The sequence below is a fragment of the Portunus trituberculatus genome, chromosome 46 (genome assembly GCF_017591435.1).
Source record: "Portunus trituberculatus isolate SZX2019 chromosome 46, ASM1759143v1, whole genome shotgun sequence".
Taxonomy (NCBI): Eukaryota; Metazoa; Arthropoda; class Malacostraca; order Decapoda; family Portunidae; genus Portunus; species Portunus trituberculatus.
The window spans coordinates 2,379,986-2,394,914 of record NC_059300.1 but is presented as its reverse complement, the minus strand read 5'-3'; the positions used below and the strand labels follow the sequence as shown (position 1 = coordinate 2,394,914).

At 36.4% G+C, this 14,929-nt stretch overlaps 1 protein-coding gene across 4 annotated transcripts in view; it reads left to right on the top strand.

Moving 5' to 3' along the window:
* Positions 1–14,929, top strand: part of LOC123520228 (serine hydroxymethyltransferase, mitochondrial-like) — a 47,124-nt gene that overhangs the window by 18,342 nt on the left and 13,853 nt on the right. For all 4 annotated transcript variants that reach the window (XM_045282337.1, XM_045282334.1, XM_045282335.1 and 1 more), the window contains 5 exons: positions 9,370–9,539; positions 10,845–11,049; positions 11,184–11,323; positions 11,859–12,024; positions 13,048–13,147. In XM_045282337.1, the coding sequence (XP_045138272.1) occupies positions 9,370–9,539; positions 10,845–11,049; positions 11,184–11,323; positions 11,859–12,024; positions 13,048–13,147 (781 nt within the window). The remainder of the gene's footprint in view (positions 1–9,369; positions 9,540–10,844; positions 11,050–11,183; positions 11,324–11,858; positions 12,025–13,047; positions 13,148–14,929) is intronic.

The window sequence follows — 14,929 nt, the reverse complement described above, 5'->3', positions numbered from 1 at the left end:
GTAAGTAAGTAAGTATAGTTTATTACCATTTTTAAGGAATACAGGCAGATTTACAATCAATAAATATGTCAGGCATGGTCTGTTGAGTCGAAACTCCTAAGACAGACGGTTTTAATTAAAGATCATGCAGTGAGAGCAGAAAAATAGTTTTACATAATATCTAACCTAGTTAGGGAGTAATCCTATTTCATTGTAAAGTTAATTTGCATACAGTTTGCTGTCATCAAGGTAGAAACCTAACTAATACATTCTATAGTCTGATTGAGACACCATATATACAAGCATTCAATAAAAAAAAATATGAAAAGAAAAGAAAAAAAAGTAATAATAAACGGATATACAACACAAAGCATAGGTACAAGTTTATGCTAAATTTTGTTCAATCAAAAAATGTTTCTTTATTTTGTTTTTATGCTTGTATGTTGAAATTACCAAGAAGTTTGATCTCGTTTGACAGGTTGTTATACAAGTTCAGGCTGTTACATACGATGCTATTCTTATACAATGTAGTTCTAAAGATAAGGCATCTTAAATTTACATTATTTCTGCTGGTATGAACAGGATTATCAATGACTAACTATTGAGTTGTGTGCAATAGATTTGCAAATTAAAAGAAGCTTGAAGTATTTGTGTATGGAAACAATATTAAGAATATTTTCTCTACTATAAATATCTCTTATAGAATTGTATTTTTTCATAAAAAAGATACATCTTAAAATTCTATTTTGTGCTAATTTTAATTTAATAAGAAATGAAGGCCATGTACTTGCCCACGATGAGACACAGTATGTGAGGTGAGGGTAGCAGAGAGTGTAATATATGCTGATCATCGCTTCTGAAGTTAAGTTGTGCCGAACGAGATACAAAATTCATGTAATCTTTGAGAGTTTTTACTTTACATCTTCAATATGGCAGCTCCAATTTAAATTATCATCAATTTTTACTCCAAGAAATTTCATATCATTAACTTGTGTTAAAACTTCACTGTCTAAAAATATTGGAGGAAGTACATTTTTTAATTGTTCTATTGTGAAAGAGAATATATTTAGTCTTTGAGATATTGAGCTTTAATTTATTAGATTGTAACCATGATTTAATGATGTTTAGTTCTGATATTATATTTAAATGTAAGGAATTTAAATCTTTATCATTTATCAGAAGTGTTATATCATCGGTATATATGACATAGTCAAATTTTGTACTTGAATTTACAATATCGTTGATATATACAAGAGAAAGTATAGGAGCTAGAATAGACCCCTGTGGCACTCCTTTACATATAGGTTTAAACCTGTTGCTCGAATAGCTCTTGAATAGTTTTAATGGTGTACCCCTAATGCCAAAATGTTTTAATTTACTAAATATTTCATGGTCTAATGTGTGAAAAGCTTTAGATAGGCCCATGAAAATTGCCACAACATACAGTTTCTCCTCTAGACACTGATATACATTGTTAACAAATTGTAGTATCATGGACTCGGTGGAATGCTGACTTATAAATCCATGTTGTTGTTTAATTAAAAGGTGGTTTTTCTTGAGGTAATTTACCAAACGAGAGCAGATAATTTTTTCAAAAACTTTACTGTAGGCTGGAAGAGTAGAGATTGGGTGATAATAATTTGTCTTTTCTATCTCCAGATTTGAGTATAGAGATTACTTTTGCTTGTTTTATTGATCTGGAAGTATACCTTTTTTTAATGAGAGATTGATAATATGAGTCAGTGGTGTAGATATAAATTTGGATGTTTCTTTTAGCAACCTAGGAGATAAATCATCATACCCTGGTGTGGCTGATTTTAGGGAGGCGAGACATTGTTCTATGCTTCTGTCAGTTGGCAACAAATACACCGAGAATGCTGGCAGGTTATTTAGATATGCTTTGTAATTACAGTCAACGTTATTGAAATTGAAGTGGTCTCTAAGAAAATGGTCATTAAACCTCACATGAACATTAGGAGATGGTGGATTTACTCGTAGTTCAATTGTTTTGTATCTCTGTGTTATGTTTCTACCAAGATGTAAATTTAATGTTTTCCATTGCTTTTTTTAATGCCTTTTTTTTAATTAAGTTGCTTTTTATAATACAGTAATCGCCTGCGTATCCGGATTATAGCAGCCAAGGCCCTGTCAGAAGTGCAAAATATCCAGATATGCGGAATTTTCTCTCCCGACCCCTTATAAATTGAGAAAAAACATGTATGTAACCCATATGGGTAAGAAAACAATGAATGAAAGCACATTAAATGTATAATCTGAAGCAAAAAATGGTACATAAGCAGTACAAGGGATGGTGGGATGTACACACAAAAGTAAAGGCGGTGTCACACTAGCAGTTTTCCGTCAACTTTCTTAAGACTGTTAACTTTTGTCGACCCTCGTCGTCACACACAAGTTCGCTACTGCCTCTGTTGCATTTGTCAACTGTAAACAAACATGGCATCCTCTTCATCCCCCCCCTGCTAGTTGTTATTTTTTCGTTGCTATTTTTGTCCTTCATTGGTCTCTATGAGAAACTCTTCAAACAGCTTTCTCCACTCATAAACAACAGAGCTCAACAGAGATCATATCTTTATTGCAAGCTAAAAGATCCACCTGAACTCGTGACTCTGCAATGGATAAAATGGAAAGCCTTGTGGGAATGTGGTACATAAGTTTTGTATGCGGTACAATGATGTGCCCTTTATTTACATTCCACATTGCCAGCTAGTGTATTTCCTGCTCCATTCTCCGTCCCTTCATAAATTTGGGATCATCAACATTATAAAGTTACTTACATACATACATTAGTGTACATTATAATGACTTGGTCTTAAATTAAACTGCTTAAATGTTTAACTTCGTAATTTTTACTTTCATTAAACCTTTTACTGTACTATGATGCACTCTCGCTTTGTTTACTCTCAATGGAAGCTCAAGTCAGGGGTTAAACTTGTTATAATTGGTTTGCTTAATGAAAATTTGCTTAACAAAGGTTTTTTTAGGAACGTAATCCCTTCGTTAAGTGGGGGTTGCCTGTACACAGAAATATATTTACACCTACTTATCAAGATGCTATTAATTTGAGATTATAGCATCATTCCAATTAACAAGAAAATTAATTTTATTATAAAAGTGTTGATTAGAAGCCATAGATCTTAATTTGACAAAAAATTGGCGCTAGAGTAAAATAGTGCGTTTCATCTGACTCAAGACGACGGAAAGAGTTGACGGAACAGTAAAAAATTACGGATATCGTTGAAGAAGACAGAAAAAGTGCTAGTGTGATGCTGCCTTAACCCTTTCCTTCTGGTAATCGTATATATACGATTGCATCAATGCGTCCGTAGCGATGGCGATCATACCCATAATCAAGAATTTTCGTGCCTCAATTTTGAGCTCCAAGCGCGGTTTCTCGAGTCAGATGGTGAGTGGAAGTGTCTGGCATGTTTCCACATGTAGTGTTGTCACTATAGCTCTGGAAATTTAGCGGTAACTAAGCTATTTTCCCTTTCTCTGGGCGACACTTGGCAACCCCAGCGACCTGCCGGGTGGAAAGCACCATGATAAGTGCGAAGAGACATCCTGATAAGAGCGAAGGATCTCAGATCATAACATGGAGCAGGACAGAACATATGTATTTAGCAGTGCTTCTGAGTTTGAAGACAGTGACAGTGAATATTTAAAAGAAGAAACTGAAGAAAGCGAAGACATTAGTGAGGACTTGGAAAGTGAAAAAAAATATTACCTATCATTCTTTCATGTTAATTTTTTCATTATCTTCGATTTTATAATAAAATGGTAGAAGGTAACTTGTCAGAGAGAGAGAGAGAGAGAGAGAGAGAGAGAGAGAGAGAGAGAGAGAGACCAACTAACAGGTTGGCGCATGAAAGCGCGTGTAATTCACCTCGGTTGCCTGCTGGTCACCCAGCCAGTCTTCCCCATTACGTGTGCGTGTGTGTGTGTGTGTGTGTGTGTGTGAGAGAGAGAGAGAGAGAGAGAGAGAGAGAGAGAGAGAGAGAGAGAGAGAGAGAGAGAGAGAGAGAGAGAGAGAGAGAGAGAGAATGTTATTTGCCTCGGTCGTCTGCTGGTCACCCAGCCAGTCTTCCCCATTACGTGTGCGTGTGTGTGTGTGTGTGTGTGTGTGAGAGAGAGAGAGAGAGAGAGAGAGAGAGAGATAATGTTATTTGCCTGAAACTTGATATGAAAAGGGATGAAATCTCTCTCTCTCTCTCTCTCTCTCTCTCTCTCTCTGACGAGAAATTTCATATAATTTACGCCTTGGAATACGAAGATATTTTTAAGATACAAATAGCCATCGGTAGGTGGCGCAGCGATCGCTTGGCTACCCGTGTCCACCCGAACATTTAGCCCGCATTGTGTATTGTTGTTCATCCTTTGTGCATGTACAGTGCTGGACAAGGAAGTATGAATGGTTAGTGAGAATGAGTGATGAGAATGAATGAGTCATAAATCAATGAACAAAAGCTCACTCCTTACATCTAATACTTTGATGGGTGGCCTTTATGTGCGATGATCTCACGAAGATGGTTTGGAATGGAAGTGGCGTACTTGGCAAGCTGTGCAGTGGTTATACTAGCCCAGGATTGGCGAATGGCTGCCTCGAGCTTGGGCACAGAGCTGGTATCTTTACCCTGCAGATCTCGTTTGATGTTGTTCCACAGGTTTTCAATTGCATTAATATCAGGACTATTGCCTTGCCAGTCTGCTATGTAAGGTATATGACAGTCTTTAAGCCACTTAGGAACACTATGAGCAGTGTGGGCTGGGGCGTGATCTTGCTGAAAGATGGTAGCACCTGAACTATTAAAAGAATCCTCCAGGTGGTCATTTAAGAGTTCATGATAAACATATTGGTTCACTTTTACATTTTTTAGTAGTACAACAAGGCTCCCAAGTCCCTTCCACTAAAACTTCCCCATACCATGAGAGAATCAGGGTATTTCACTGTTTGCTGAACATCAAAAGGGTCGCTACCCGCACGCCGATACACGTTTCCACCCCTATTGCCAGTCAAAATAAAGGTGGACTCATCGGTCCAGTGAACATCCAGCCACTTGTCAGCATCCCACTGAAGATATTTCTTGCAAAACTCGACCCTATGGTGCCTCTGGTTAAGGCTGAGAAGAGGGTTCTTCACTGGGTGGTGGCTTGTGTACCCAAGGTCGTGTATATGGTGGCTAAGGGTTCATACACTAACCTCCACAAAGAGTCCCGGGTTATTTTCTTTTATTTTTTCTGGCAGTAACGCATGGATTATGCTCTAACTGTCTCTTGATAACATTACTAGCACGATGGGATGTCTTTTTGCGGTACTTTTTCCTTGGTTTGTAACCCGGTGTGTCACAGCCACCTTCCTTCTTAAAAATGGTAACCCACTTGCACACAGATGTCTTGCCAACTCCAACCAGCTCTATTATTTCCTTTGTTTGGTGACCGGCTTTATATAAAGCTATGATCTGGGCTATTGTCTCTTGTAATAAATACTTATTCTTGCCCATATTAAGGATAGAAAGCACCTCTGTCTGCAAAAAACACTGGCTGCCTTGGTGGCATTGTCGGAAAATTCGCAAAAAAAAATTCTTCCCACGAAGGCTAAGAGGCAACTGAGGGATGATTGGTAGCATGTATTATAAACCTTACCCTTATCTCCTCCCACTTGTCCGTTCATACTTCCTTGTCCATATCACTTATCCCTCTGCTAGGGTCTTTCCTTTTTGGACAAGAAAGTATGAACGGTGGCGGCCCCGTTCGTACTTCCTTGTCGAACACTGTATGTGTCTGTGCTCCTCGGCAAAAGTAAAAGTTTGGCGAGAAACACACAAAATAGCCTGTATTCACATACTGATTTACACTTAGATATTCAATAAACGAGTGAGTACAAATGGTGTTCTGTCCACAAGCAACTCTTCCTCTTTGCAATGCAAAAAACCAGAAGTCGCTAGATGTCATGGTTACCAAAATATCACAGGTTGAATAAGGTGGTATCATCGGTTTACATGGCCTTGAGTCCGATCGTGTTCAGCGGCCTTGGCTAGAGTGATAGAAAACGAGCCCCTTGTATCCTCTCTCTCTCTCTCTCTCTCTCTCTCTCTCTCTCTCTCTCTCTCTCTCTCTCTCTCTCTCTCTCTCTCTCTCTCTCTCTCTCTCTCTCTCTCTCTCTCTCTCTCTCTCTCCTGTTCTGATACCGCTCTCATTCAAAGGTTGTCTCCCTGTAACATGGTGAGAGACCTGAGGTATAGAAGTAAGGTGCATGGGAGAAGTGGCCGAATCAGACACAGTGAAATAATTGTCGCTCCTACCATCCATCATTGGTGGCACAGTGACGTAGAGCATATGTTTACTCCTGATGAGTATTGCCAGCTCACAAGCAAAGAAAACGGGAAGAAAATAGCCAAAATATAGCCGTAAAAAGCCTAAACGTCTATCGATGTGCCCCGAGTCTTGCGTGATGAACGTCTATTGATGTGTCCCAAGTTTTGCAGGTTAAGTTGTTATTTTGGACAATATAGTTAATTTATATCATGCATACAAAAAACATTGTATTTATCTTATATGAAATCTATATTTGGTTGGTATTTAAAGCATGTTAATTTTTTGGGGGATAAATTCATATCACAAGAACGAATTAATTTTATTTCCATTAATTTCTATGGGAAAAATTGATTTTATATACGATTTATTTGATATACAACGATCGTCACGGAACGAATTAGATTCGTATGTCGAGGTACCACTGTATATATATATATATATATATATATATATATATATATATATATATATATATATATATATATATATATATATATATATATATATATATATATATATATATATATATATATATATATATATATATATATATATATATATATATATATATATATATATATATATATATATATATATATATATATATATATATATACACACACACACAGGCAACCCCTGCTTAATGAATGGGTTATGTTCCTAAAAAAACGTTCATTAAGCGAATTTACATTAAGCAAACCAATTATAACAAGTTTGACTTTTGACTTGAACTTCCATTGAGAGTAAACAAAGCGAGAGTGCATCATAGTACAGTAAAAGGTTTAATGGAAGTAAAATTATGAAGTTAAACATTTAAGCAGTTTAATTTAAGATTAAGTCATTATAATGTACACTAGTGTATGTATGTAAGTAACTTTATAATGTTGATGATCTTAAATTTATGAAGGGAGGGAGAGTGGAGCAGGAAATACGCTAGCTGGCAATCTGTGGAATGTAAACAAAGGACGCATCATTGTACCACATACAAAACTTATGTACCATATTTTCACAACGCTTTCCATTTTATCCATTGCAGAGTCATGAGTTCAGGTGGTTCTTTTAGCTTGTAAGGAAGATACGGTCTCACCAACCTTCTTAATAGAGTCTGCTGACTTGAAAATAGTAGACACTAGATGGAGTCAAGCCATGGTGGCGAGCAATGCTATTAGTTTTCTCGCCTCGTGTCAGTGAATAATATCCAGCTTCACTTTGAGAGTAAGAGACTTCCTAGTCTTCTTAGCAATGCTGGTTGCAGGGCGTTTTGGTGGCTTGTTGAGCGAGGGAAGATGAGCTGGTGCTGGACACTGTTATTGTTTTGAGCTGAGAGCAGGGAAGGGTAAGGGAGCGAGTGGTGTGCGTGTTGTCCATGAGAGGCGCTGGTGTATTCAAAAGCCTGTTGGCTTGTGTGATATGGCTTGGAAAAGATTACTTGAATAAAATTTTGTTAAAGTGAGTTTGGTGTTCGTTAAACAAACAGATTGTAGTAAAAGGAAACGTTTGTTGTAGCGAAATTTCGTTGTGTGAGCCTTCGTTAAGCGTGGGGTTACCTGTATATAGCTAACATAGCCTTCCTAGTGAATATTCTGAACTTTTTGTTTAGAGCTCATAGCTACTGTTGCTATCAATATTTACTTATGGAGATATATATGCTATACTATAGAGATAAGGATTAAAAATGGTATCAAAGAAATTAAAGGAACTGCTCTCCTCCAATGTATAGTAATTTACATAATTCACTGGAAATAGAAATATGTCTGCTTTTGAGAAAAAATACGTAGTTCAGTGAAATCTTAATTCAAATAGTTTTATTTAAACTATAAGTCTGTTGATTAGACTTTACTGTACTTATACTTAGAAATAAACTACCCAATGCTAGTAAACTGCTATGATATTGCAGTATTTGTAACTTGAAGGTAAATATAATCATGAATAAGGTAATGATGTTTGAAAAATATAAATGTGAAGCAGATTTTGATTATTCATAAGAATAAAAATTTCAGAATAATTTTAAATTAGGATGAGTGAAGAAAAAATTGAGGTTCGTCAGTTTATTTTAGTTTAATCCTTTATAAACAAGAGAGCATGGAATATGAGACATTAGAAAGTGCTATACAATGGAGGAAAACATTTTATGATCTGGTGCATATATTGGTGAATTGAAAAGTGGTAAGCATTTAAGTAAAAAGGGATTACATGTTATAAAATTTGTACCAACAACAATTGTAATATGAGGTATGCAGTGTCAAAAAGATTGTTGACAAAACCAATGAAAAATAATGTTCCCTATTTGAATTTAGCTGCTCTTCAAAGAACTCACTTTCCACAATGATACACTGCTCCCAATGCTTTTGCAGTTATTGGAAAGCTCTCTAGAAATTGGATTTTTTTTAGTGTTTAAAGCTCTGTTTGTGATTTGCACCAGATATCCTCATGATTCAAAACTTGAAATTTTTGTTTTGCACTTTATTTCAAGGTAGAAGAGGATATTGCATGAAGCCAAGTTAAACAAAGGGAAATTTGATGAATGACAATGGTTTTAGTGTTAGTGAAAAACTTCACAAATTTTTTAATCATTGTGAATAGGCATGATGCCATATTGGGGTTAGGTACAAACTCAGTAGTAACACAGTTCATGTATCAGATGTGAAAATTGCATGTTATTTCAACTGATACATTGACAGTGTTAGGTGTTTTATTTATTTATTTATTAATTTTTGTATTTATTTGTTTATTTATCTTTATTAATATTTAATTTATTTATTAATATTGTTTTTGGAAGGTCATCCAAACCTCTTGCTATCCTTCATTGATGATCTGCTCTCATGAAGGTTAGAGCACGTAAGTAATTAAGGAAATTATGCAAGGACAGGAATATATGACGACTTCTGTAGTGGTCATTCATATGATGAAGTCCTTACTGAGATGTGTAAGATTTAGATTGAGTCATCTATAATTCGTTCTCAACATCATCATCAGCATTTGCGGAATAGTGTGTGATGGTGAATTAATCAGTTGCTACTCACATAGAGATTAAAAGTTTTTTTGAATGATTTTCAGATTGAGAGACTGTGTCAGCAGCGGGCCTTAACAACATACAAACTTAAAGCAGAAGACTGGGGGGTGAATGTGCAGCCATATTCTGGGTCTCCTGCTAACTTTGCAGTATATACAGGTCTCCTTAAGCCTCATGATCGCATCATGGGCTTAGATTTACCTGATGGGGGGCAGTAAGTAAAATTCACAAACCAAAATTTCATAAAATGTCATCTTGAGAAAGCTACGTGTGCCAATTTACTTACAACTACATTTTTTCACAAATCCTCAAAGTTGTCTGGAATCATTTGATCCCTTAAACAGCTGAGTGTGTGATCTAGAGTGTGTTAATACTTCATGATGTTCCATGTTTCTTCCTTGATGGGAATATGAGGTCATATCTTTACAGTCACCTCCCCGTTAACACGAGGGTTATGTTCCTGGAGACGTCGTGTTAACAGAAATCGTGGTAACAGAACATAATTTCTCCATAAGAAATAATGGTAATAGTTGGGGTTATGTTCCTGGACCTTGGGAAAGTCTGTCTATTTTCAAATTTTTTTACTAAAATTCCTAAACAAACACACTAGTAATACATTTGAAGGTTACAGAAACACAAATAAAACATATTCTTACCATATTTGTATTTATTTACGCTGTGAGGGCTAGCTTCACACCGAGGACAACAGATAGAGAGTGGGAGCGCGGGAGTCAGTCAGAACGCCTCTCCCGTGCTCTGGCGGCGGGATATTCAACCAGATTAGGCAGGAAAATCAAACTCGCGTAACATCAAACATTTCGTGTTAACAGACTATATATTAATAAATTTTAAGTCGTGTAAGATCGAAATCGGGATAACAGAACACGTGTTAAAAGGGAGGTGCCTGTATTTTTGTTTTAGTGGAGTTGATAAAATACATATCTATTTTAGTCATTGTCCGTGGCTTTCTTGAGATTTTTATGAGAAGAACTACTTGTTTCTTTGGAAATAGAAATTTGTAGTAATATCCTCACATGTTCCAGGAGCTCTTTGAAGCGGATGGCCACGGCAGAAGAATCTCTATTTCTTTTACTTTGTAAACATCATTCTTGCACATAGTTATAGTTCTGGTACTATATCAATATGACTTGTGTTAAGATTATGAAGGTGATGGCTTAATTGTAGCATATGATGGTGTTGTTTATTATTATTGTTCACCTTTCTAATGACAATAAGTACCAAACTATGTAATGTCACCCTGACGGGTTTTCCTGCCCAAATGTTTAGCTTATGCCTTAATATTAGTTAGCCATGTAGCTTTTTTGTTGTGTTTGTTGTTATTAGTGTGCTTAGCTGTTTACTTATCTCATAACCAAGAATTCCTGGATTCAAATCCAAAGTTCATTGGAGACAATTGGGTTTGGTAATGTATGAGAAATGAAAATAGATAAATGATGTTTCTACTTCTACTACAACTATTGTTACATCTATTACTTTTCATGGTTATTGTTGTTTCTAGCTTGACGCATGGCTTCATGACTGAAACCAAGAGGATTTCTGCGACCTCAATATACTTTGAATCCATGCCATACAAGCTCAACCCCATCACTGGAGAAATTGACTATGACAAATTACATGAACATGCTCGCCTCTTTAGACCTAGGATGATAATTGCTGGTGCCAGTGCTTATGCAAGACTCATAGACTACAAAAAAATGAGAGAGGTATGTATTTTTATTGAAAACTTGTAGGTTGTGTAATATTTTAAATAATGGTTTGTGTAGTTCATGTGGAAATTTTAGATATAATAAAGTGTGTTAATTTCTTATGTTATAAATGTATTTCATTGCCATAACAGATCTGTGATGAAGTGAAAGCAGTTTTGCATGCGGACATGGCTCATATATCTGGTCTAGTTGCGGCAGATGTGATCCCATCTCCATTTGAATATTGTGATGTTGTTACCAGTACTACTCACAAAACCCTCCGAGGACCCAGGTAATGTTCACTTACATAATAGAAGTGTTAGTGTACTTCACTCACAGTTGGAATATCATATGGTTATATTCCTGGCCAGATGTAGACAATCTGGATTCTCTCCTTAAGTGCTTTAACTGTTCTTAACTTTTGTAACCAAATATATCAAGACAGATTAGATTACTGTAATTCCCTAATGTCAATATTACAGATTGTATCAGGTACAGCAAAACTATGTTAGCATACCACAAGTACTTGTTGTGAGACAAATTCAGTTCTTTGGTTTTTGTGTATTTAGTGTTGATTCTTTGGTGATCACTTTCATACCAAATTATTTGTCCTTTATAGGGAAAGAACCTTGCTTATCCAGATAATTTTTTGGCTAAATTATGCCAGATAGAAGGGTATCTATCTTCTGTATCACACAGAGAATAGAGTGTAAGTGTTAAAAAGTAGTAAAGAGAAGGTCTTTGTATTACTCCATGTTATATTGTTATATGTTTTACTTTACTATGATTGGTTGCTTAGAAAATGCTTCTATATTAATGTCCTTCAGATCAGGCTTGATTTTCTTCCGACGAGGAGTGAAGTCCACAGATAAGAAGACTGGGAAGCCAATTAAGTATGACTTTGAGGATCGGATCAACTTTGCTCTGTTTCCTGGCCTGCAAGGTGGACCTCATAACCATGCCATTGCTGGTGTAGCTATTGCTCTACAGCAGGTAAGATAATCAAATATACAGATCTTTCCATAGATACAAATGAATTACATCCTTAGCAGTGATGTTTTCCATGCCCTCGCTAACCTAAATCTATGTAAGGTTTGTGGATCTGATGGAATCCCTCTGCTTGCTTGTATGCAAGGAGCAACACAACACTGCTTGCTATGGCACCCACTAGGGTACTCACACTGGTATACTGTATGCACATGTGTGTGGTTGAAAAGTCAACGTGAAAATTAAAGCACTAGAGCTTGTCTGACAAGATGGCAAGGAAAGTAAGAAATTTTGTGCTTCACCCTTCAAATGTAAATAGATGAAAATATAAAGAAAGAATTTTTCTTTATGAAAGACTTCAATGTTTTCAGAAAGAAACCATGTACCTGTAATTACATTTCAAGCCTGATAAGAGTTTGTACAAATGCCTGATAATGGTAATTTTTCTTGTGCTATGTTATGAAATAGGGATCCTTTCTTAACTATTCTTATTTAAAAAAAGGGAGGCTTTTTATATAAGTGGGAAAGCTGGCCAACAGCAACAAAAAATGAAGAAAAAGGCCCACTTCATTGCCAGTCCCCTTTCAGGTCCGAGTCAGCTGAAGAAAGAGAAAAGTCTTGGAACTCTCTCTTAAAAGAAGTCAAGTCATAAGATGGAAATACAGAATCAGGAAATGAGATACAAAGTTTGCCAGAGAAAGGTATGAATGAGAGTACTCTTGCATTAGAGAGTTGGACAGAATAACGATGAGAAAAAGAAGAAAGTCTCATGCAGCGAGGCCGCAGGAGGAGGGGAGGCATGTAGTTAGCAAGATCAGAAGAGAAGTTAGCATGAGATTAACATTAGAAGATAGCAAGAGATGCAACATTCCGGGTGAGAAAAAGGCTGAAGACAGTCAGTCATAGGAGGGTAGTTGAGCTTTTATTCCACCCTCTGTTTATAACACGGTGTGAGTGGAACACCCCCCCAAGACATGCAAAGAGTACTACTGATGATAATTTCAAAGAATTCTTTCCCATTCATTTCAGGCTAGTACACCTGAGTTCAGAGCTTATCAAGAACAAGTCTTAAGTAACTGCAAAACCATGGCAGAGGCCTTGCTTAAACGTGGCTATAAACTTGTTTCAGGTATGTGACTTTTCTAAATTTCTATTTTTAATTTTTTAATGCATTGATATTTAAAGATCTGTAAAAACAAACAAACAGACAAACGAACGAATATGGTGGCATGGAACCATCTAGTAACAGAGTGCAAGATTCAATAATTGCATTTTCAGTCATTTTCATTATACCATTAAACATCAGTATTGGTTGCTGTTATTACTGTATACTCTGACACTAATTTTGTAGAATGAGTTATATGTGATAAGGAAACTGTATTGAGATTGGAATATCTGTTTAATGTTTGTTTAATGGTTATCATTATCTCAACTGTTATTTTCCTGTTACCTTTAAATAATGCCAGTTCCTTTGACTGTCAATAGCTTTTGTGATGATTTATAGTATTGGATTTAACTTGTTGGTTGTATGCAGATTATGTTACAGATTTGCAACTCTATGTATCCACCAACTCCTCAAAGCTCACTCTTAACAGTACACCTAACCCTACTTTATCGCGCCCTTCTGTTATCGTGTTTACGCGTTATCGTGCACTTATGAAAATCTGCAAAATTAAGTTTCAGCGCATCTGGAAAGTCGTTATCGCTCACCCGAAGTAGTAGTAGTAGTAGTAGTTGTTGTAGTAGTAGAAGTAGTAGTACTACCCATATCCCAACCACACACTGACGAATGTTTAAATGGGGGAGGAGAAGGAGGAGGAGGAAGAGGTGGAGGGGGAGAAAGATGATGGCCATGAGGAGGAAGAGGAGCCATCAGCCAATCATCGCTGTGTATTCACGTCACGTGATTTGAATAAGGGAGCTGATTGGTTCTGGTCACTGCTGACCACCATCACCACCGCCACCACCACCACTCCTCAGTCTCGCACATGGTATTCTGTTGTTCAGAGCTGGTTTTTTAGAAAAAATTTTGGGTTGAGGCACCAATTTATTTATTTCCTATTTATTCTTCACTTCCATTATCGCGTTTTCTGCTATCGCGTGGTTTTTTTAGGCACCAATTTCGCACGATAACGGAGGGTTAGGTGTATTGTAGTTATTGCATTGTTGGTTCTATGCAGATTATATTATTGATTTGCAACTCTGTCTATCTACCAAGTCCTCAAAAGCTCACACTTAACAGTGTGTGATGACACTAGGATTATCAATGGGTGCTCCTAACTCTGTCATTACATCAAGTTAGCTATGACTTAATCGACTTTAGTTATCAGATATGAGGAAGTTGAATGTGTTTGTATAATTTATTGTTATTGATGGCTCATAAGATAAACCTTTTCTCCAAAAAATATAATTTATTGTATTTGATGACTCATAAGACACATCTTTTCTCCAAAAAAGTCTCTGGAAATGGGCCTGCATCCCATGAGGTCAAGGTTCAGTACTGTGTGGTCAGTCTATGGCAACAGAGGCTATAAAATCAAACCCTAGACATCTTCACACATGCAAACAAAGTGATGATTGGTACTACACCATAAAACAACTCTTTCTTTAAAGGTAACAATATTTAATAGGTCATACTTACAGTAATTCACATAGAAAGACACCAGTCAGGAAGAATTTCTATACATCACATGAACCAAAACAAAACACACAATTGATCTTTACATGGGCAAGACTCACTGCTTTCTTTACTGTGTTACTTCTTGAGGTAAGAAACATTTTCACACAATTAAAATTGCACCTACCATTCTTACCTTACATACATGTAAAAAAAAATTATGAAAAAAAGAAAAATTATGATTATTAGGCCTGTAGTCTCTCACAGTCAGCGCTGGTACCATATGCCAGGTAT